The sequence below is a fragment of the Notolabrus celidotus genome, chromosome 19, assembly GCF_009762535.1.
Source record: "Notolabrus celidotus isolate fNotCel1 chromosome 19, fNotCel1.pri, whole genome shotgun sequence".
NCBI lineage: Eukaryota > Metazoa > Chordata > Actinopteri > Labriformes > Labridae > Notolabrus > Notolabrus celidotus.
Genome location: NC_048290.1, coordinates 15,254,803 through 15,277,543, shown reverse-complemented (window position 1 = coordinate 15,277,543; position 22,741 = coordinate 15,254,803). Strand labels below are relative to the sequence as shown.

The 22,741-nt window shown below is 41.9% G+C and overlaps 1 protein-coding gene across 1 annotated transcript; it reads right to left on the bottom strand.

Annotated features, from left to right (window-relative positions):
- Positions 1-129: 129 nt before the first annotated feature.
- c7b (complement component 7b) lies at positions 130-16,537 on the bottom strand. Its single transcript, XM_034709604.1, has 18 exons — positions 16,062-16,537; positions 15,187-15,248; positions 14,858-14,933; positions 14,512-14,653; positions 14,105-14,249; positions 13,879-14,017; positions 13,601-13,729; positions 13,240-13,483; positions 12,333-12,446; positions 12,074-12,240; positions 11,592-11,820; positions 11,061-11,232; positions 10,833-10,920; positions 10,573-10,705; positions 1,819-2,010; positions 1,595-1,691; positions 1,309-1,484; positions 130-1,235 (listed from the first exon to the last, which is right to left on the bottom strand). Exons 1-18 carry the CDS (start codon positions 16,065-16,067, stop codon positions 1,057-1,059), a joined length of 2,490 nt encoding a protein of 829 aa, XP_034565495.1. The 5' UTR covers positions 16,068-16,537; the 3' UTR covers positions 130-1,056.
- Positions 16,538-22,741: the final 6,204 nt, after the last annotated feature.

Below are 22,741 nucleotides of genomic sequence, written 5' to 3'. Positions count from 1 at the left end.
CAGGGATGGTGTCGATTTTTGTCAGTGGGATTATTACTTTTTTTCACAAAGTATCACAAAGATCCACAAAAAGAAACCACATCAATATCAAAGTTTGCTCAAGCACAAAATAACTCAATGAAGAGAGAATTTCTTCTGCATCATGGTTTATTAAACAGAAAACATTCCTACACAGATTGCGTTCAGATAAGATTTATTTCATCAGATAAAGTTTGGACTTATTTTAGAATCAACTTTTGAATTTATTTATAATGATAGTGACAAAGTAGTTCAAAAATGAACTTTGATATCTTCTTAACAAACAAAGACAAGAGTGTATTCTTAAAGTTTATTCACTATAATTCAAAAGAATAATGTATACGAATGAATATGTATTGAACATTTGCTCAAACCTGCATAACCCTTTTTTCAAATGTCCTAAATCATCAGCCATTCATAAAAATAAAAAAAAGACAACAAAGGAACATATTTACACTCGATTCAAAAGTTGGGAAATATTGTGTTATTTACATTTCTGTCAGTCATGGGCGGACGAAGACAAAAGAAGCTCTGAGGCTTTCTTTTCATTTGTGCAGAAACAATTCAATGCTTTAAAGCTTCAAACTCAGCGAGCGGAGTGAAATCTGGTGGTTGTAAATATTAAGGCAGCCCTCTCAATGATGGTGTGAAGCATCAATACATCTTTCTGTTATTAATAGTTTTAGTTAAATGTTTGAGGAAAAGAAGTCAGAGCAGCCTGTGTGTTATGAAGTAAAACTATCTGAAGCATATATCCGTTCTCCCTTGTTCAAATAGATCATAAAGCTGTAGGCTAGTTTTTGTTTTTTGTATTTACAATGGTAGTTCAGTTCTTGTTGACATACAGAACTTCTGAATGAAGAGTTTTTGAAGCACCATTGATGTTTGAAGCAGCTTCAGTAACCCAACATTTCGCCTGCAACATTTTGAGTTCACTCAGGTAACATAAGCTTCAGAGCTTTATCGTCCACCCATCTCTAAGTTCAGTCATTGAGGAGGAAAAACCCTTCTGTACACTCTGAAAAACATCAGCTTCCTTCACTGTGGACAAGCCTCAATACCGATCACTTTCATCTTCTCCCCAGCACACCTTCTGGCCCCCACCTCGCACTCAGTCATTGTCAACGCAACACCCCCAACACCTGAGCTGACACACAGGAGAGCGGAGTCTTCACGGCATTCAGACATGCTCTTACATTCACATCTTCCGGATGATTCTGTAAAACCGAAACAATGAGGTTATATGATGCGACAAACAGAAGTCAGGGTTTCTCTTTTCATCATCCTCACCTTGACAGACTGTCCCTGGTTTGCAGTCACTGCAGGCAGTCTCCTCAGGCCAGGTGCAGTCGCTGTCACCAGCCAACGTGAAGTTCCGGCCGATACACCGCAGAGCTCCCAGCTGACACACACCAAGTAGACGGGTTCGGCTTGAGTCCAGTCTGGCACACAACGGCAGAGAGGACCTGAGAGATGAGGACATATATGAAATTACTACCTTTAGCTTTTACTGCTTGAGAACCTTCTTTATTTTTCTGTGTTTGAAGCAGAAATAATGAACGACAAGCATACTCACAAGCACTGAAAGGGCATTTTACACACGCACTCAGTTTTTCCTACAGTCTCCCACAGTTTACACTTCAGGCCAGGTGGAGGAGTGGGGACTGTGGGTGCTGATGATGATGATACAGAAGCGGTGCGATGGTTATTTGCACCAGATAAAACTAGAACTCTAATAGGGTAAAATAACTAATAATGATAACACAACTAAATGAAAGATCAGGGGTAAGTTTATCTCACCTACGTTACAGTGAGCGCTGGTCGGAGAAGGAGACCACAGCAGACTAGGACTACACACAATCTCTGAGACCTCACCGTCCAGCAGAGACCCTGCAGGACAGGAGAGAAACACTGTGTCTCCGATCTGATGTGCTGCTTTGTTAGGCGTGGCTATGACTTCACTGTTGAGTGTTGGAAGTGCACATGTGGAACCTGGAAGAAAGAGAGAGGGATGAATGTGATAACGAAAAAGTCAGAAGAGAGAGTAACCCGAACCCTAACCCTGACCATAACCCTAACCATAATCCTAACCCTAATCGTAACCCTAACCCTAATCGTAACCATAGCCCTAACCCTAACCTTAATCGTAACCCTAACCCTAACACTAATTGTAACCCTAACCCTAACCCTAATCGTAACCCTAACCCTAACCCTAATCGTAACCCTAACCCTAATCGTAACCCTAACCCTAACCCTAATCGTAACCCTGACCCTAACCCTAACCCTAACCCTTAACCCTAACCTTAATCGTAACCCTAACCGTAACCCTAACCGTAACCCTAACCGTAACCCTAATCGTAACCCTAACCCTAATCGTAACCCTAACCGTAACCCTAACCCTAACCCTAATCTTAAACCTAACCCTAACCCTAACCTTAATCGTAAACCCTAACCCTAACCCTAACCCTAATCGTAACCCTAACCCTAACCTTAATCGTAAACCCTAACTGTAACCCTAACCCTAATCATAACCCTAACCCTAACCCTAACCCTAATCGTAACACTAACCCTAACCTTAATGGTAAACCCTAACCGTAACCCTAACCCTAATCGTAACCCTAACCCTAACCCTAACCCTAATCGTAACCCTAACCCTAACCCTAATCGTAACCCTAACCCTAACCCTAATTGTAACCCTAACCCTAACCCTAATTGTAACCCTAACCCTAACCCTAATCGTAACCCTAACCCTAACCCTAATTGTAACCCTAACCCTAACCCTAACCCTGACCCTAATCGTAACCCTAACCCTAACCCTAACCCTAACCCTAATCGTAACCCTAACCCTAACCCTAACCCTAACCCCAATCGTAACCCTAACCCTAATCGTAACCCTAATCGTAACCCTAACCCTAATCGTAACCCTAATCGTAACCCTAATCGTAACCCTAACCCTAACCCTAATCGTAACCCTAACCCTAATCGTAACCCCTTACCCTAATCGTAACCCTAATCGTAACCCTAATCGTAACCCTAACCCTAATTGTAACACTAACCCTAATCGTAACCCTAACCCTAATCGTAACCCTAACCCTAACCCTAATCATTACCCTAACCCTAATCGTAACCCTAACCCTAACCCTAATCGTAACCCTAACCCTAACCCTAATCGTAACCCTAACCCTAATCGTAACCCTAACCCTAACCCTAATCGTAACCCTAACCCTAATCGTAACCCTAACCCTAACCCTAATCGTAACCCTAACCCTAACCCTAATCGTAACCCTAACCCTAACCCTAATTGTAACCCTAACCCTTACCCTAATTGTAACCCTAACCCTAACCCTAACCCTAATCGTAACCCTAATCGTAACCCTAACCCTAACCCCAATCGTAACCCTAACCCTAACCCTAATCGTAACCCTAACCCTAACCCTAATCGTAACCCTAATCGTAACCCTAACCCTAACACTAACATTAACACTAATCGTAACCCTAACCCTAACCCTAATCGTAACCCTAACCCTAATCGTAACCCCTTACCCTAATCGTAACCCTAATCGTAACCCTAACCCTAATTGTAACACTAACCCTAATCGTAACCCCTTACCCTAATCGTAACCCTAACCCTAACCCTAATCGTTACCCTAACCCTAATCGTAACCCTAACCCTAATCGTAACCCTAACCCTAATCGTAACCCTAACCCTAATCGTAACCCTAACCCTAATCGTAACCCTAACCCTAACCCTAATCGTAACCCTAACCCTAATCGTAACCCTAACCCTAACCCTAATCGTAACCCTAACCCTAACCCTAACCCTAATCGTAACCCTAACCCTAACCCTAACCCTAATCGTAAACCTAACCCTAACCCTAATCGTAACCCTAACCCTGATTGTAACCCTAACCCTAATCGTAACCCTAACCCTAACCCCAATCGTAACCCTAACCCTAATCGTAACCCTAACCCTAATCGTAACCCTAATCGTAACCCTAATCGTAACCCTAACCCTAACCCTAATCGTAACCCTAACCCTAATCGTAACCCCTTACCCTAATCGTAACCCTAATCGTAACCCTAACCCTAATTGTAACACTAACCCTAATCGTAACCCTAACCCTAACCCTAATCGTAACCCTAACCCTAATCGTAACCCTAACCCTAATCGTAACCCCTTACCCTAATCGTAACCCTAATCGTAACCCTAATCCTAACCCTAATCGTAACCCTAACCCTAATTGTAACACTAACCCTAATCGTAACCCTAACCCTAACCCTAATCGTAACCCTAACCCTAATTGTAACACTAACCCTAATCGTAACCCTAACCCTAACCCTAATCGTAACCCTAACCCTAATCGTAACCCTAACCCTAATCGTAACCCCTTACCCTAATCGTAACCCTAATCGTAACCCTAATCGTAACCCTAACCCTAATTGTAACACTAACCCTAATCGTAACCCCTTACCCTAATCGTAACCCTAACCCTAACCCTAATCGTTACCCTAACCCTAATCGTAACCCTAACCCTAATCGTAACCCTAACCCTAATCATAAACCTAACCCTAATCGTAACCCTAACCCTAACCCTAATCGTAACCCTAACCCTAATCGTAACCCTAACCCTAACCCTAATCGTAACCCTAACCCTAACCCTAATCGTAACCCTAACCCTAACCCTAATTGTAACCCTAACCCTAACCCTAATCGTGACCCTAACCCTAACCCTAACCCTAATTGTAACCCTAACCCTAACCCTAATCGTAACCCTAACCCTAAATGTAACCCTAACCCTAACCCTAATCGTAACCCTAACCCTAACCCTAATCGTAACCCTAACCCTAACCCTAACCCTAATCGTAACCCTAACCCTAACCCTAACCCTAATCGTAACCCTAACCCTAACCCTAACCCTAACCCTAACCCTAATTGTAACCCTAACCCTAATCGTAACCCTAACCCTAACCCTAATCGTAACCCTAACCCTAATCGTAACCCTAACCCTAATCGTAACCCTAACCCTAACCCTAACCCTAACCCTAACCCTAATCGTAACCCTAACCCTAACCCTAACCCTAACCCTAATCGTAACCCTAACCCTAACCCTAATTGTAACCCTAACCCTAATTGTAACCCTAACCCTAACCCTAATTGTAACCCTAACCCTAATCGTAACCCTAACCCTAACCCTAATTGTAACCCTAACCCTAACCCTAATCGTAACCCTAACCCTAACCCTAATCGTAACCCTAACCCTAACCCTAATCGTAACCCTAACCCTAACCCTAACCCTAATCGTAGCCCTAAGCCTAACCCTAACCCTAATCGTAACCCTAACCCTAACACTAATCGTAATCCTAACCCTTACCCTAACCGTCACCCTAACCCTAACCGTAAACCCTAACCCTAACCCTAATCGTAACCCCAACCCTAACCGTAAACCCTAGCCCTAACCCTAATCGTAACCCTAACCCTAACCCTAACCCTGATCGTAACCCTAACCCTAACCCTAATCGTAACCCTAACCCTAACCCTAATCGTAGCCCTAACCCTAATCGTAACCCTAACCCTAACCCTAATCGTAACCCTAACCCTAACCCTAACCCTAATCGTAACCCTAACCCTAACCCTAATCCTAACCCTAACCCTAACCCTAATCGTAACCCTAACCCTAACCCTAACCCTAATCGTAACCCTAACCCTAACCCTAACCCTAACCCAAACGTAACCCTAACCCTAACCCTAACCATAACCCTAACCCTAACCCTAACCCTAATTGTAACCCTAACCCTAACCCTAATCGTAACCCTAACCCTAATCGTAACCCTAATGGTAACCCTAACCCTAATCGTAACCCTAACCCTAACCCTAACCCTAATTGTAACCCTAACCCTAATCGTAACCCTAACCCTAATCGTAACCCTAACCTAACCCTAATCGTAACCCTAACCCTAATCGTAACCCTAACCCTAATCGTAACCCTAACCCTAACCCTAATCGTAACCCTAACCCTAACCCTAATCGTAACCCTAACCCTAATCGTAACCCTAACCCTAATCGTAACCCTAACCCTAACCCTAACTGAACCCTAACCCTAATCGTTACCCTAACCCTAATCGTAACCCTAACCCTAATCGTAACCCTAACCCCAAATCCTAACCCTAACCCTAATCGTAACCCTAATCGTAACCCTAACCCTAACCCTAATCGTAACCCTAACCCTAACCCTAATCGTAACCCTAACCCTAACCCTAATCCTAACCCTAACCCTAATCGTAACCCTAACCCTAACCCTAAACGTAATCCTAACCCTAACCCTAACCGTCACCCTAACCCTAATCGTAACCCTAACCAACCCTAACCCTAATCGTAACCCTAACCCTAATCGTAACCCTAACCCTAATCGTAACCCTAACCAACCCTAACCCTAATCGTAACTCTAACCCTAATCGTAACCCTAACCCTAACCCTAACCCTAACCCTAACCCTAACCCCTAACCCTAACCCTAACCCTAACCCTAACCCTAACCCTCTAACCCTAACCCCTAACCCTAACCCTAACCCTAACCCTAACCCTAACACTGACCCTAATCGTAACCCTAACCCTAACCCTAATCGTAACCCTAATCGTAACCCTAACCCTAACCCAAACGTAACCCTAACCCTAACCCTAACCCTAACCATAACCCTAACCCTAACCCTAATCGTAACCCTAACCCTAACCCTAACCATAACCCTAACCCTAACCCTAACCCTAATCGCAACCCTAACCCTAACCCTAATCGTAACCCTAACCCTAACTCTAATCGTAACCCTAACCCTAACCCTAATCGGAACCCTAATGGTAACCCTAACCCTAATCGTAACCCTTACCCTAACCCTAACCCTAATTGTAACCCTAACCCTAACCCTAATCGTAACCCTAAACCTAACCCTAATCGTAACCCTAACCCTAATCGTAACCCTAACCCTAATCGTAACCCTAACCAACCCTAACCCTAATCGTAACTCTAACCCTAATCGTAACCCTAACCCTAACCCTAATCGTAACCCTAACCCTAACCCTAATCGTAACCCTAATCGTAACCCTAACCCTAACCCAAACGTAACCCTAACCCTAACCCTAACCATAACCCTAACCCTAACCCTAATCGTAACCCTAACCCTAACCCTAACCCTAACCATAACCCTAACCCTAACCCTAACCCTAATCGCAACCCTAACCCTAACCCTAATCGTAACCCTAACCCTAACTCTAATCGTAACCCTAACCCTAACCCTAATCGGAACCCTAATGGTAACCCTAACCCTAATCGTAACCCTTACCCTAACCCTAACCCTAATTGTAACCCTAACCCTAATCGTAACCCTAAACCTAACCCTAATCGTAACCCTAACCGTAACCCTAACCCTAATCGTAACCCTAACCCTAATCGTAACCCTAACCCTAACCCTAACCCTAACCCTAATCGTAACCCTAACCCTAATCGTAACCCTAACCCTAACCCTAATCGTAACCCTAACCCTAACCCTAATCGTAACCCTAACCCTAATCGTAACCCTAACCCTAACCCTAATCGTAACCCTAACCCTAACCCTAATCGTAACCCTAACCCTAATCGTAACCCTAACCCCTAATCCTAACCCTAACCCTAATCGTAACCCTAACCCTAACCCTAACCCTTACGATTAGGGTTAGGGTTAGGGTTCCGATTAGGGTTAGGGTTAGGGTTAGGGGTAGGGTTAGGGTTACGATTAGGGTTAGGGTTACGATTAGGGTTAGGGTTATGTTTAGGGTTAGGGTTGGGTTACAATTAGGGTTACATTTAAGGTTAGGGTTAAGATTAGGTTTACATTTAGGGTTAGGGTTAGGGTTAGGGTTACGGTTAGGGTTAGGGTTATGATTAGGGTTAGGGTTACGATTAGGGTTAGGGTTACGATTAGGGTTAGGGTTACGATTAGGGTTAGGGTTACGTTTAGGGTTAGGGTTATGATTAGGGTTAGGGTTAGGGTTACGATTAGGGTTAGGGTTAGGGTTACGATTAAGGTTACGATTAGGGTTAAGATTAGGGATAGGGTTAGGGTTACACTTAGGGTTAAGGTTAGGGTTAGGGCTAGGGTTAGGGTTACGATTAGGGTTAGGGTTACAATTAGGGTTAGGGTTAGGGTTAGGGTTACGATTAGGGTTAGGGTTAGGGTTACACTTAGGGTTAAGGTTAGGGTTAGGGCTAGGGTTAGGGTTACGATTAGGGTTAGGGTTACGATTAGGGTTAGGGTTAGGGTTAGGGTTACGATTAGGGTTAGGTTATGGGTTAGGGTTAAGATTAGGGTTAGGGTTACGATTAGGGTTAGGGTTACGATTAGGGTTAGGGTTACGATTAGGGTTAGGGTTAGGGTTACGATTAGGGTTACAATTAGGGTTAGGGTTACGATTAGGGTTAGGGTTAGGGTTACGATTAGGGTTACAATTAGGGTTAGGGTTACGATTAGGGTTAGGTTATGGGTTAGGGTTAAGATTAGGGTTAGGGTTACGATTAGGGTTAGGGTTACGATTAGGGTTAGGGTTACGATTAGGGTTAGGGTTAGGGTTGCGATTAGGGTTAGGGATTCGTTTAGGGTTAGGGTTAGGGTTACGATTAGGGTTAGGGTTAGGGTTGCGATTAGGGTTAGGGTTAGGGTTACGATTAGGGTTAGGGTTAGGGTTAGGGTTAGGGTTACGATTAAGGTTACGATTAGGGTTACGATTAGGGTTAAGGTTAGGGTTAGGGCTAGGGTTAGGGTTACGATTAGGGTTAGGTTTAGGGTTAGGGTTAGGGTTAGGGTTACGAATAGGGTTAGGGTTACGATTAGGGTTAGGGTTAGGGTTACGATTAAGGTTACGATTAGGGTTACGATTAGGGTTAGGGTTAGGGTTAGGGTTAGGGTTACGATTAAGGTTACGATTAGGGTTACGATTAGGGTTAAGGTTAGGGTTAGGGCTAGGGTTAGGGTTACGATTAGGGTTAGGTTTAGGGTTAGGGTTAGGGTTAGGGTTACGAATAGGGTTAGGGTTACGATTAGGGTTACAATTAGGGTTAGGGTTACGATTAGGGTTAGGTTTAGGGTTAGGGTTACGATTAGGGTTAGGGTATGATTAGGGTTAGGGTTATGGTTAGGGTTACGAATAGGGTTAGGGTTACGATTTGGGTTATGGTTAGGGTTAGGGTTACGATTAGGGTTACAATTAGGGTTAGGGTTACGATTAGGGTTACAATTAGGGTTAGGGTTACGATTAGGGTTACAATTAGGGTTAGGGTTACGATTAGGGTTAGGGTTATGTTTAGGGTTAGGGTTACGGTTAGGGTTAGGGTTATGATTAGGGTTAGGGTTGCGATTAGGGTTAGGGTTAAGATTAGGGTTAGGGTTACGATTAGGTTTACGATTAGGGTTAGGGTTAGGGATTCGGTTAGGGTTAGGGTTACGGTTGGGGTTACGATTAGGGTTAGGGTTAGGGTTAGGGTTACGATTAGGGTTAGGGTTACGATTAGGGTTAGGGTTACGATTAGGGTTAGGTTTAGGGTTACGATTAGGGTTAGGGTTACGATTAGGGTTAGGGTTACGATTAGGGTTAGGGTTACGATTAGGGTTAGGGTTAGGGATTTGGTTAGGGTTAGGGTTACGGTTGGGGTTACGATTAGGGTTAGGGTTAGGGTTAGGGTTACGCTTAGGGTTACGATTAGGGTTAGGTTTAGCGTTAGGGTTACGATTTAGGGTTAGGGTTACGATTAGAGTTAGGGTTAGGGTTACTATTAGGGTTACAATTAGGGTTAGGGTTACGATCTCGGTTACGATTAGGGTTAGGGGGTTAGGGTTAGGGTTAGGGTCTCGTGTAATTAGGCGTAGAATCGACTCGGGCCGCAATCTCTGTGATTGGTCTGTTCAGTTGCATTGTGTTTCTCCCATTTACAGGTCTTCCGGGATCCCGGCCACCGGCCACACATTGGCCGTGTATTTCATCACCTCCTCTCTATTCCCCATGTAATCATGTCTGTATGATAAACAGCAACATCAGCTGTTGATTAAAAAATCCCACTCTGAATCGCTTTGGAAAAGTAAACAGAGATCGTAGCGGGGCCGGAAGCAGGGGACCGGCTATCAGAGAGACCACACTGCCCTCAAGCGTTTCGGAGGAGAATTGCTGCGCGACATGGACACATCGACGCACAAGTATGTGGTGCTCATGTCCGCATCAGCTCCTGCTGCGTAAGGGAGATGCAGAAGTATAAACCAGCCTTTAGTTTCAGAGATATCCTGCTTAAGATCAAACAGGAAAGATTCCATTACTCTTTTCAACAATTTTATATTAAGGATCCCAAACTCACACAAATGAAACCAGAGACTTGAGCCATGGGCCAGCAAGACATCTGTCCAGCTTTACTTTTACACAAAGCGTGCAAAACCATTGGTCTACAAAGTCCTTTTTGTGTCCTCGTGTTTCTTTAAGATGGAGTCTCACAATTTTAAAACCATGATTTAACCTCTGAGACAAAGTTAACGAAGTGAAGGCATACTTTTGCAAACCATCGCTCCTGTCCTCCATGTCTGGTTTTCAGTGCATTCAGCCAAAGCGTCTCCCCTGAGGTAATAATCCTCGATGCAGGAGTACTCCACCGTGTTTCCAACCAGGTAGAAGTCTCTGGGGTTCTGAGGAAACCAAACAAAAAAGGAAACTCTCAAATAAAAACCAAAATCATAATTTCTGCATAGTTACTTTTTTACTCTGCGACAGTTTTGCACTCTTTTCTCGATGTTTATAATCAATGACACATACCTGGATGAATCCGTTCCTGAGGTTTGGAGGTGGTCCACAGGTCTTTGGTGGAGCCACAGAGAGACTGAAGCACTGCGGCTCCATCATCCTGCACGCATACAGTTAAAGCTGTGAGAAACTTAAATACCACCACCTGCTGCTTATTAACAGTGTCTGATATTAAGTTTGATTTCAACTTCACAACACATACGTTTGTGTGTGTGTTTGTGTGGGTGCACTAGTCCTTACTTTAAGAACTGGATCTCATCATCCTCACAGGACTTCTGCTCCACCTGTAGTCCAACACAGTGACGGCCTCCTCTGCTGGGGGCGGGGTTGTCGCAGCTTCGGGTCCTCGATCTATGACCTCCAGAGCAGGACCCCCAGGAGGACCAGCACCTCCAGCTGCCATGGATCACCCCTGAAGAAGAAAAGATTTTGTTTCTCAGGTTTGGCTTTGTGTTTATCGGAGGACTTAAAATCAGATTTAAAGACGGTTAGAAAAACTTGAATTGACTTTACACCTGATTAAAACTGGCTTTAAATTAGTCTATCAAACAGTTTTCAATGATTTCTTTCGATGCTACGTTTACAAAAAAGGGATCCACCATTTCTTGCCAATGTTTTTCAGAACACAATAGAAATGACTAATTTTGCACATTGATCTTTGATGCATAGATATTTAAATAAATCCACTTCACACTCTGATTTGATCTCTTTTAACTCAAGCTTTATATCTTTAACAGCCTTTTTGTCTCCTCAGTGTCTCTGTTTGCTCACCCGGTTGTTCTCCGATCACAGCTCCCCTCTCGCAGGCTCGTCCGGATGTTCCTGGTCTGCAGACGCAGCGACACACGGAGCCGGTCAGCAGTGGCTGCCCGTTGTTCTGACAGGGCCGACAGTGACAGGGGTGCTCCTCTGCCTGGTACTCCTCTGAGGCTCTTTTGAGGTGGAGCTTCTTCAGACCGGCACACTGCACCCCCTTCACCAGCTCGTACAGAGGACGCAGCTGGGGAACAAGGTCAAGTTTATCATAGATGTGACAGTGAACATTATGGGAATTAAGCAAGCTACAGCTAGTTGTGAGAACTGATGGTTGAAGTTAAAAAAAAGGAAGTAAAATAATATACATTTTGATGTATGAATGTGTTATGTACATTAAAGGATGGACACAAAAAAACTAAATCAATATGCATAGGGACAAGAGACGAGCTCGTACTACTATACAATCTACCACAGCTTTAACTCGCTCTCTGTCTCACCTTCTGGTTCACAACTTCAGGGAAGTCTTTCACCGACGAGGCCCAGTTGTCGTAGATCTCCCCGTTAGCTTCAGGGTTCTCCAGATCCAGAACGCTCAAAGCTGATATGAAGGACGGATCTCCTCCAAACACATTTACCTTAATGGGCATTTTGTTTTCTTTGTGTCCTGCAGGCAAAAAGAAGATTAAGCTCAGAATGTACAGAGGAGAAAACCACACATATTTGTCTCTTGACACGACAGTGGACGTTTTTACTCACCATGACTGGACGCAAAAGATTTTGTCAGTTTTTCACAGACGGTCTTGACTTTCTTTCTGAAAAATCGACGTTTCACTTTTCTCCAACACCTCTGGTAGTCTATATCCGTTGTACCTGAGGAGTGTGAGATAAACACAGTCCTAAATCTCACACTGTTGGTTGAAAGGCTTCAGATTTTAAATCAGAGAGATAAAACTTAAATCTAAAGTGTTGAAGGAGACTCCACGTTGGACATTTTCAACTTTTTGATGCAATTAAACTCTTTGAGTAGCTCTGTTTGTAGCTAATATGATGTATTTTTTACATGTTAAATCCATCTATTATCTTGACCGCTTATCCAGGTAGGGGTCACGGGGGGCTGGAGCCTATGCCAGCTGGCTTTGGGCAGAAGGCAGGGTATAACCTGGACAGGTCGCCAACCTATCACAGGGCTAACACAGAGAGACAGACAACCATTCACGCACACACTCACACTAGAGTGATCAATCAACCTGGCAAGCATGTTTTTGGACTTTGGGAGGAAGTATCTGGAGAGAACCCACGCATACACGGGGAGAACATGCAAACTCCACACAGCAAGGCACCTGCCGGCCGGCCGGGATCCGAACCAGGAACCTTCTAGCTGTGAGGCAACAGCGCTACCCACTGCACCACCGTGCAGCCCTACATGTTAAATGTGTTAGAAATTTGTAACCCCATCTATATTTGATCAAAAGTGTCTTTTACAAGCATGTGTGCTGTTATTGGCTTACTCCTCAACTTGTAAACTTTAGACTCATTCTAAAAATGAAAGCTTCCTGTGCATGACCCAATAAAGCTAAATGCAAACAAGAAATTCACAATAACCTCCTGTAATCAATCCACCTTGGATTGCATGTGCTACATTATTTACATCAGCTGTTCTTACTGGTTGAATCAAGTGCCTGGCGGCTTAACTCCAGCAGAGCCTGGTAATCGCCTCCCAGTGCGCCCTCTGAGAGGTAGTGAGTGCCGTACGTCTGCAGCAGCTGGCGGTAGGCAGAGTAGTCGTAAGTTAACGGCAGAGAGGATAACGCCTTCCAGAAGCCGTCAGACAGAATCAGGTACTGAGGAGCAGAGTTCTGAAACTGGGCCAGCTCCACTTTGTTCTTCAGGATTAGAAGTCTGTGAGCCTGCAGGATAGAAAGAAAAGACAAGGATGTCATTCCAAGAAAGATGGTTCAAGAAGTAACAGAGCCAAAGTGCATGAGTGTCAGGTCTTTGTGAGGCAGACGAGGTGTCACTGTCACCTTGTTGTCGCTGAGCTCTTTGTGGAAAGTGCGTCTGTCGTGTCCTATCAAAGCGTTGGACTGGATGTGCTGCATGTAGGACCAGGAGCTCTCATAGGATTCATCGCTCTCCTCATTGTTAACTGTCACCTGCAGCACACAAAGAAAGCAAATGTTCAAAACGTGGATTCATTAGAGGAGCAGTCCTGATTAACTTTCACATAGGATGCAGAGAGGTCCGGTCTTTGCCTCTCAACTTTGAACATCTCCACCAAACATTATCAATTTGTTCCACTCACCTCAAAGTTGTACTTGATGATGTTCTGTGGCAGCCTGTAAAAGACTTTATGATCTCCACTGAACACCTTCCTGCACTGCCCGCCAAAGCTGCGAGTGTTCAGAACATCGCCTCGCAGTTTGCCTGTCAGCACGTCGTACCTGTAATACATGACACAAAAAATCCTTTAGACACACTTTTATATAAACTGAGACATTTTACAGATTTATTTTGATGTAACTTCTCACCCTCTGCCGGTGAAGTCAGAGTTCGGAGGTGTTTTGTGAATGTCACATGAGTAGTCGCTGCTGTCATCCTCACAGTTTCTTTCATCCAGGCCATCCTCACAGTCATGGTCTCCGTTACACACCAGAGAGTGGCTGATACACTGACCTGCAGCAGGGATTCAATAAAGAGGGATCAGTCTATAAAGCAAGAGGCATTATGAGAAGATGTTCAAATAAACTCATAATAGAGTCATAATAGAGACATTTAAATTAAACCATGAGCAGAGCCGTCACCATAAAGGTTACCTTCTTCTAACCAGGAGCTTTAATGATGCTAATACGCAGCATAGAAAAGGGGACGATAGCTTTGTTTGAAAATGTTGACAAAGCAAATTTTTGTTAACTTTGATTTTGATGTTGCACCGTACCAGAGGTGCAGCGGAACCTGTCTTCACAAGCTGTTTCCAGGGGACATCCTTTCTGGGGGACACATGGTTGTTTCTGTGAGGCCTCTCCTGGACATGGCACACCCCCAAACTGGGCGTACACCTCCACATGTCGAGTCCTCACCTGAAGAGGAAACCAAAATAATCATCACATGCAGTTTAAACTTGAACTTCTTTAACGGAATTTAAGAGATGAGGCATGGGTTTAGATATTCAGCAGAGTTACTTATTGAACACAACTTCAAACTATGAATTTTGAGTCTTTACAATGTCCTCAGAATTTAAGAACAGACCATGAGTGAACTACTATGAGTGTGCTCTTCAATACCTTTGTTCTGGAGCAGCCATCACACTCGGACCACTCTCCATAAGGTCCCCATCTGCAGTTAACAGGCTGCTGACAGCTGAGAGGAAAGGATACTTACACTATTAAATCATATCAATCACTATTTTCCAAAACATACAGCAGAAGAAGCGAAACAGATTAAAAAAACATGGCCTGGGCCAAAATTCATTCTCTGATATTAATTAATGGAAGATATGAAGCAGACGCTCATGATTCACATCATCAGAACAATAAAAACAAGTGATAAAGCTGCAGTGAGATGTAAAAAGCTTGGCTTGTGTAGCGTGTGTGTGTGTGTAGTGTGCCATTACCAAACTGGAGACAAGAGGACTGACAACAGGGCCAAAGAAGAAAGACAGGCAGCCAAATCCAGCTGTGCAGAAAATGAGGACAGGTGTTGGGTTTAATGAAACGGGTTGAAATGAGAGCATAGAAGGTTGTTTTTCCTCAACGTATCAGCCCCGTGATTTATGGGACACATATCCTATCTGCACCTTAACTGGGAGTAGTCTTCCCTTCAGTATTAAATAAAGGGATGTAAGACACACTGCTTTATCAGGGGGTCACCAGTTTGAAAAATTCCTTACAGAAGCTGTAACACATTGTAATCATTTTAGGAATCTCACTTAATCTCACTTGTGGCTATTGAAAGCTTCCTGTTTTGACCTGAGTGTTTCACACCGGCTTTGGAGCTTCCATTGTTGATCTATTTCTGGTTGTGGTGTTTAACGTCATCTGCAGTTTGTCCCTTAAGGACTGTGGGTCTTTGAATGTGGCAGAGGAAGTTAAGATCTGTTGTTAGCCATGAGTGTTAAGAGTCATGAAGAGGTCTAAATGTGTCAACAATGACTTTTAGTTCCAGAGAAAACTGACCGTTTAGTAGAGAGTGTAGAAAGTAAAGTTCTATGACAACATAAAGTATTGTTCGCGTTGGCAGCCCTTGCTATATATACCTGGATTTGGACAGCTGCTCTGGCTTTTCACCCTGTTTGCAAACTGCATTGTTGCTTACTGACACCAGGGTGTTAATAACTAAAAAACAGGCCTACAAGGTGATAAACAACTTATTTGGACTTAAAGGAGAACACAAACAGACGTTATAAGCTGAATAAACTCAGAGCAATCTAAACAGAGACAAAGAGTAAAATAAATCTTGATATAAAACATGTGATAGATTGTACAGTACCTTCATGATGTGCTCCTCAGAGGCCAGCAGTCTTATTTGTCCAGCTCTCAAACATTCAGGGTCATATAATCAGCAGGACGGGAGATTTCTCAATAGATCCCGGAGTTCAGGAATTCCCACTCTTAAGAAACATCTCTCCCATTAAATCTGAACCAGATTGTTAATGTCCTTGTTCGATCTCTGAGTCATGAAGAGATGTGACTGCAGCTTGAAGTCACTCCAGCTTTGTTTTGCTCTTTTCTTTCCAACAACACAGTGATCTTATTTCTAGGTGATAATCATGTGTGCTTTGAGTGCTGCTGAGGGGTACAGGAGTGTGATGAAATCCTACAATGAAGAACATTCTCATTGGATTGCAACAGAATCTGTTGTGTAACAAAGGGCCGCTCTGCTGTCAGAAGCTGAGTCTGCACGGTTAGGACAAAGGGCAAAAAATCCCCACTTGGCCCAGAATTCAAAGTGTTCGGATCTGATGTTCTGTAAACACAGAATACCTGTAGACATAACATAGAGTACTAATCATCTACTGATAGAGACATTTAACGAAAATAAATGCTGTCTTATTTAAAAACTATTTGTGTTTAAGTGTCATTTCTGGACCTTTAATTCAGTGGGTAAAGCAAATGATCTTTTGCTCTGTCTGTTAATTTATCTGTTGTCAAAACCTTTCAACCCCCCTTGGAGAATCCTCTGTGAGGGAGCAGGAACCTCTATGTGTGGAGTTTGCATGTTCTCCCCATGCATGCATGGGTTCCCTCCGTGTGCTCCAGCTTCCTCCCACAGTCCATAAACATGCTTGTGAGGTTAAAAGGTGACTCTTCCCTATAGGTGTGAGTGTGTTGGGTTGTTTGTCTCTGTATGTCAATCCTGTGACTGAGTGGTGACCGGTACAGGGTGGACCCCAGCTCCTGCCCAATGAGAGCTGGGTTAGGCTCCAGCCCCCTGTGACCCTGAGTGGAATAAGAGGATAGAATATGGATGAATCATTGTTGAAAATAATATTTAACATCATGCACTAATGCACATATTAGTACACAAAGACTTCAAAATTATGGATTTGTTTTTGTTGGACATTACAGATGACCTCAAAATAAATCATCAACACATATGGCAAGCTGAAGGGGTCAATAGTTATACAGGGGAATGTATGTTTTCATCTGTTCTCAGCTTTCATGTAACTACATGGCAGTTACTGTGTGACCTGGCACTATGTCTCTGTCTTCCCAGGTCAATGTGTATGAAGTTCAAGGTTCAAGGTTCAAGGTTCAAGGTTACTTTATTCATACCCCTAGGTAGATTCTGTTTGCAGCGAGTGAGTCAGCCTCCTTTAAACATCAAAACAACAAACAGCACAAGACAATACATGACAAACAAAAGTGACAAAGCGCTTAGTGCTTAAGAGGTAACCTTGAATAAAAACAATAACAACAGGAAATGAGCAATCAATTAGAGCAAAATCAATAAAAACAAGACAGACATAAAATCCACTGTTGGTCAATAAAAACAAGATAGAAACAAGATAAAAGAAAGAAAGTGCCACCAGTAAAAAGCAAGATAAAAAGGTCCATAAGTACTTCATAAATAGTGGAGAACCTGTTTATAGAGAATAATACTGTATTACTGTGACTTGTTTCTTGTTGTTGAATCACACCGACAAACTATTGTATCTCACATCTGAATCATACTGTGTTTTAATAACATGGTGCAATTTTATGTATGCAATAACTTACCTCACTATCTATTCATTAGATATGAGTGTACATAGTGTGTATATATCTGTAATATTTGCCATATTTTATTTCATTCTATTTTTATTTTATTCTGTTCTGTTCTATTCTATTCTATTTTATTTTACCTTTCTATTATATTTTTAACTATGTAAGCAAACTGTTGTATTCTCATGTCCCATGTTGTAAGCTGCTGTAACAAAATAATTTCCCCAGAGTGAATAAAGTACATCTTATCTTATCTTATCTCTTAACCCACAGAAAATTCTGGATTGAGATTTCATTAATCTTTGTTTCCTCTGGCTCTCCATCCAACTTTAAGGATGTCCATCAACAAGTCTGGTTCTGCTCAGAGTCTCTCCTTGTCCATAGAAGTTTGACATCTTACTTTTCTATAAGTGAATAAAACAAAGAGTACAGTTTAGTCCTGCTCTTTCTGAGAAGTGTCCTAAAATAACTTTTGGTGTAATTCTCCTTCTCTCTCTCCTCATTTCTTACACAAGAAAACGCAAAACCTATGAAATAAGAGAAGGAAGAGACAACAATACCTCTCATCATCTCCAAAGAAAACACATTTAACTTGTAGGGGAACAAAGCTGTGACAGCTCTCACTTCATTCTGTGGTTTGTTTCAGGAAACAGGACAGGGAGCTCAAAGAGCAGGAAGCTCTGACTGAAGTCTTTGTGGTTCTACACACAATGTTGTGGTTGACATCTAGTGGTGACAGATTTTTAACTATAGCTTGATTTCATTTCCAGTGTTTCTTTATCTTAAAATAGAAATATAAAATGCTAAACCAATTTATTTATTTTCAACATATTGATACACATATTGAATGTAAAATGTCTCTTTGCACTGTGTTCTTTTTTATTAATCCAGTAAAATACTCTACCTCATGTTAATCACCCATCCATTGAAAAATTGCATCTTTAAATTTAGTTCAGTCTCCTTTGCTCTGCTGTCTCATGCAGGCATGTGTCTGTCATTAATGTTTAATGTAGCCTTGTACATACTAACTTAATATTTAATGTTTAGAGGTCAAAGTTAACCGGGGTCAAATTAATTATTTGTGCACACATACTGGGCCATTAAAGCAGATCCTGATCCTGATTCTGACAGGGTATAATTTCCTTTCTGGTCGGGTGACATTTTCAAAAATCTTCGTAGTGTTCAAGTTCTTGTCTCAGCTGAGCCGCCGCAGGGAATGTTGGCAAGCAGCCCTGATTTGCATGTTGCAAACCCTACAAGAACCAGCTTGCATGCAGCTTCCTTTAATAATATCATCTAAGATTGTTGTCATTATCATTTTGATTTAATGTCTGTTTAATTTCTAATACATCAACAACACCAAGACAAACCCCTGAACAAAAAATTATGAGTCGGCACGACTTTCACTTTTTAGTATGTAGAACTCAAAACTTTAAGTTACACTACATATGAATGATAAGTTATCTCAACAAAAACTAATCAGTTGGCTCAAATGTAAGATTTCTAGTCAGCCTCAAAACTCAAAATTCTAATGCAGACAGTTGCCTTGAAATTTTGAGTTTTCACAGCTTTTTCGTTTTAACAGCCTGGCCAGAAATGTTGGCCTGGTGTGTGTGTGTGTGTGTGTAACTTTTTTCTGCCATACTGTATTCAACTTCAAAATGTGATGCCAGTTGTTAGTGTTCTTGAAACGTAGTAGTTGTCTTCCATTACTGTCAGCTAATCGCACAAGATGAATGATTTAGAGGCCTCTGTCAAAAGTTCAAACTATGTGTCTGTGTTGCTATGTGTGTGTATGTGTGTGTGTGTGTGTGTTTGTGTGCTATGCAAAGCATGCAGAGAGTGTGTGGGTGGCACCCACTGACTCATACACACAGTCAAAAACAAGTCGCTCACATGTGAGTTGTTGAAACTCACATGTGCTGCTGACTGAACATGACCTGAAATGTGACTCTGCAGGCTGGAGTACGGCTCTGAAAGCTTGAGTAGCTGCTCTGTGACATGAAAACAAACACAGTTCTTCAGATGGAAACACAGCACTTGAGCGTGAAGTGATTTTTCATTGTTTGGTTAGTGTTCTGGCTTCTTACATTTCTCTGTATGAGAAATAAGAACTTGAACTTTGCATTACAAGTCAAACATGCAGAAGTAGTGAACTTTGATAGTTTGTTGTTATTCTTAAAGCTCCTGTAAGAAGTTTTTAACTGGTTATAAAACAGACTGAAATTAATAGTGATGCCTATTTATGACCAATAAAGCAGACGACATCATCAGCAACAAGATTAACTATTTGTATGTTGTCATTTTAAAGCCTGTAGCTGCTGCAAAGGTGTTGCTTTTAGACCTGCTGAGTCACAGCTCACAGAGATCAACCTATTTTTAAATTACCTAAGCAAAGAGTCTCAGTGAGTGATATGTTTGACTGTTGACCGAAGGGTCGCCGGTTCGAGTTCCAGCATGGACGAAGTTTGACAAGTGGACTGGTGGCTGGAGAGGTGCTGGTTCACTTGCCTGGGCACTGCCGAGGTGCCCTTGAGCAAGGCACCGAACCCCCAACTGCTTGGGGTGCGCTGGTTGATGGCAGCATCCTCACTCTGACATATCTGCCTAAGTGCATGTCCACTGCATGTGTGTGCATTGCATGTATATACCAAAAACTGTGCTTGTAGCATGACCGAAAAATAACATGAGTGACAAAATTGAATTTCTTCCTGGGGATTAATAAAGTACGTTCTTCTTCTACTTCTTCTTCTTCTTCTAAAAATACAACAGGAAGACATTTTTGTCAGGAAACACAGCTTACACATGCACGGGGCCAGATCAAAGAACAGATAAGAGATCATCAATTTGTCCACAGGGGGCGCCAAAATCAACACATATAGAAAGTTCCTCACGGGAGCTTTAACATGTCTATTTGAAATACTGTTTTCTCTCTACTTCATTTTATTAGGATGTTCTGAACATTATTTATTTTCAACATTAACTTCATGATCGTTGTCACTTCAAGATTATCTCTGAGAGTAAAATGCGATACTTTAATTTTACAAAGACATGACTCAAATGCAGGACTTTTTCTTGTCATGGAGTATGATGGGGGATTGCTGCACTTGAGACCAAAATGTATTGACAGACCTTTAAAAAAATCTTTGTTTGACCTTAATCTAGCCATGGAAAAAAAATCATTGAGGTAATCTGCCCTGGCCAAGACTCCTTCAAATAAAACATCTAATGACACGAGTGCGTTAAGTTTCAGGACTGTCTTTCAAAAAAAAAAGAGGGACTAACTCGACAAAAAACTCAAATGAAGTTGTAGAGCTCAAACTAAAGTTCAATCAGGAAGACCATTTATCTTAATTATCTTGCCTTTAGTTTATTTTTCATTCTGAACAGTATTCTCTCACACATTCTTAATCTCCTGCTGCCATCGTCTGAAGCTGGCGGTTGAGATATCACTTGTTCTCATCAAGTACTCATGGCACTGTCACACACCCTCATGTGAGCCGCTATCATCTTGCAGCTGTCTTTTCTTGTTCCTTATCTGCCTTTTGTTTGTTCTTTTGGTATGTGCCACCCTATCTTAGTCTCCTTATCACTGCACAGTTCTCACAGATCCAGATGCTGAGACATGTCATCTTTCTGATCATCTGATGTGTAATGTAATGTTTTTAATTGTATTATTCATACACTTCTGTTTATGTTGATCCAAGCTCATCTCACATTTGCCACCTCTGATAAGTAACTGTATGATGCTGTTCTATAAGGAAGCCCTAAAAGGACATGATTCAATGCATTTTGTTTTCTCTGTTTCTTGAGATAATGAGTTAATTTTGTTGTCACCTCAAGATCTTAACTTATTTTTTTCGTGATAATGAGAATTATGCTCGTGTTTTGGATCTTCAACCTGTAAGATAGATGTCTCATAAGAAAATGTATTTTTATTCTGAACTGAGAGAAAATGTTCTAAACAATGTTTGTGAAAAAACAAAACAATTAAAGAAACTGATAACAGGCCTTGTCTATTTCCTGAAGTTATAGGTTACCATATGTACAAATAAATATGTATAAATGTGCTCCTTTTATGTTTAGTACAAAAGCCTTTAAAGGACATGATTCAATACATTTCATTTTCTCCGTTTTCTCTGGATCTCGACTTATTTTTCTCATTATTTGGAGAAAACAAAGCTTGTTATTTCGAGATAAAGAGAAAAAAAAAGTTACAATCTTGAAAAATCTTGTGAAATTAAGTTTTTATCTCGAGAAAACAAAGACAATAAAATGTATTTAATGATGTCCATTTAGGGCTTCCATGGTTTTGTATTCCAACCCTTTACATTATTTCATTTAATAAGAAAGAAACTCGTGATTGATGAAATGTCATCTAAGACAGGGGTTCCCAAAGTGTGGGTCTGGACCCCCTGGGGGATCGCAGACACAAATGGGGGGTCGTGAGATGTCTTCATGAATGTTTTTTTTTTAAAAGTTATTTAGAATTAGTACATTTCACCCATTATAGTAAAATATATTGACAAAACAGTAGCTTACCTTGAAGTAAAACCTTGAAAATAGAAAATGTAATGAGTTTTCTGCCTTTCTTTATACCAGATGACTCCTAAGTTTAGGGTTAGTGAACAGTTAATTGTCAAAAGCATCAGTATCAGTTTGTTAATTCATAAAGGTACAGGAAACGCAGCCACATGCTCAAATAGGTAGGTTAATTCTGTGCAGACCCGCTAAATGAAGCCACATTACATCACTTTGAGGGGCAGTGGGGGTCGCGGGCTGAAAAGTTTGGGAACCCCTGATCCAAGAAGTATCCTCGGAAATGTAGGGAAGTAGAAGTACGAAAAAATATAAGTAACTCCTTCACAGAATTTGAATAAAGTGCTTGGTTACTTTATAAAATGTGAACTACTTATTTTAATCTCACCCACAGGATTTTTTCTAGCCATAGACTGATGGTTTTAT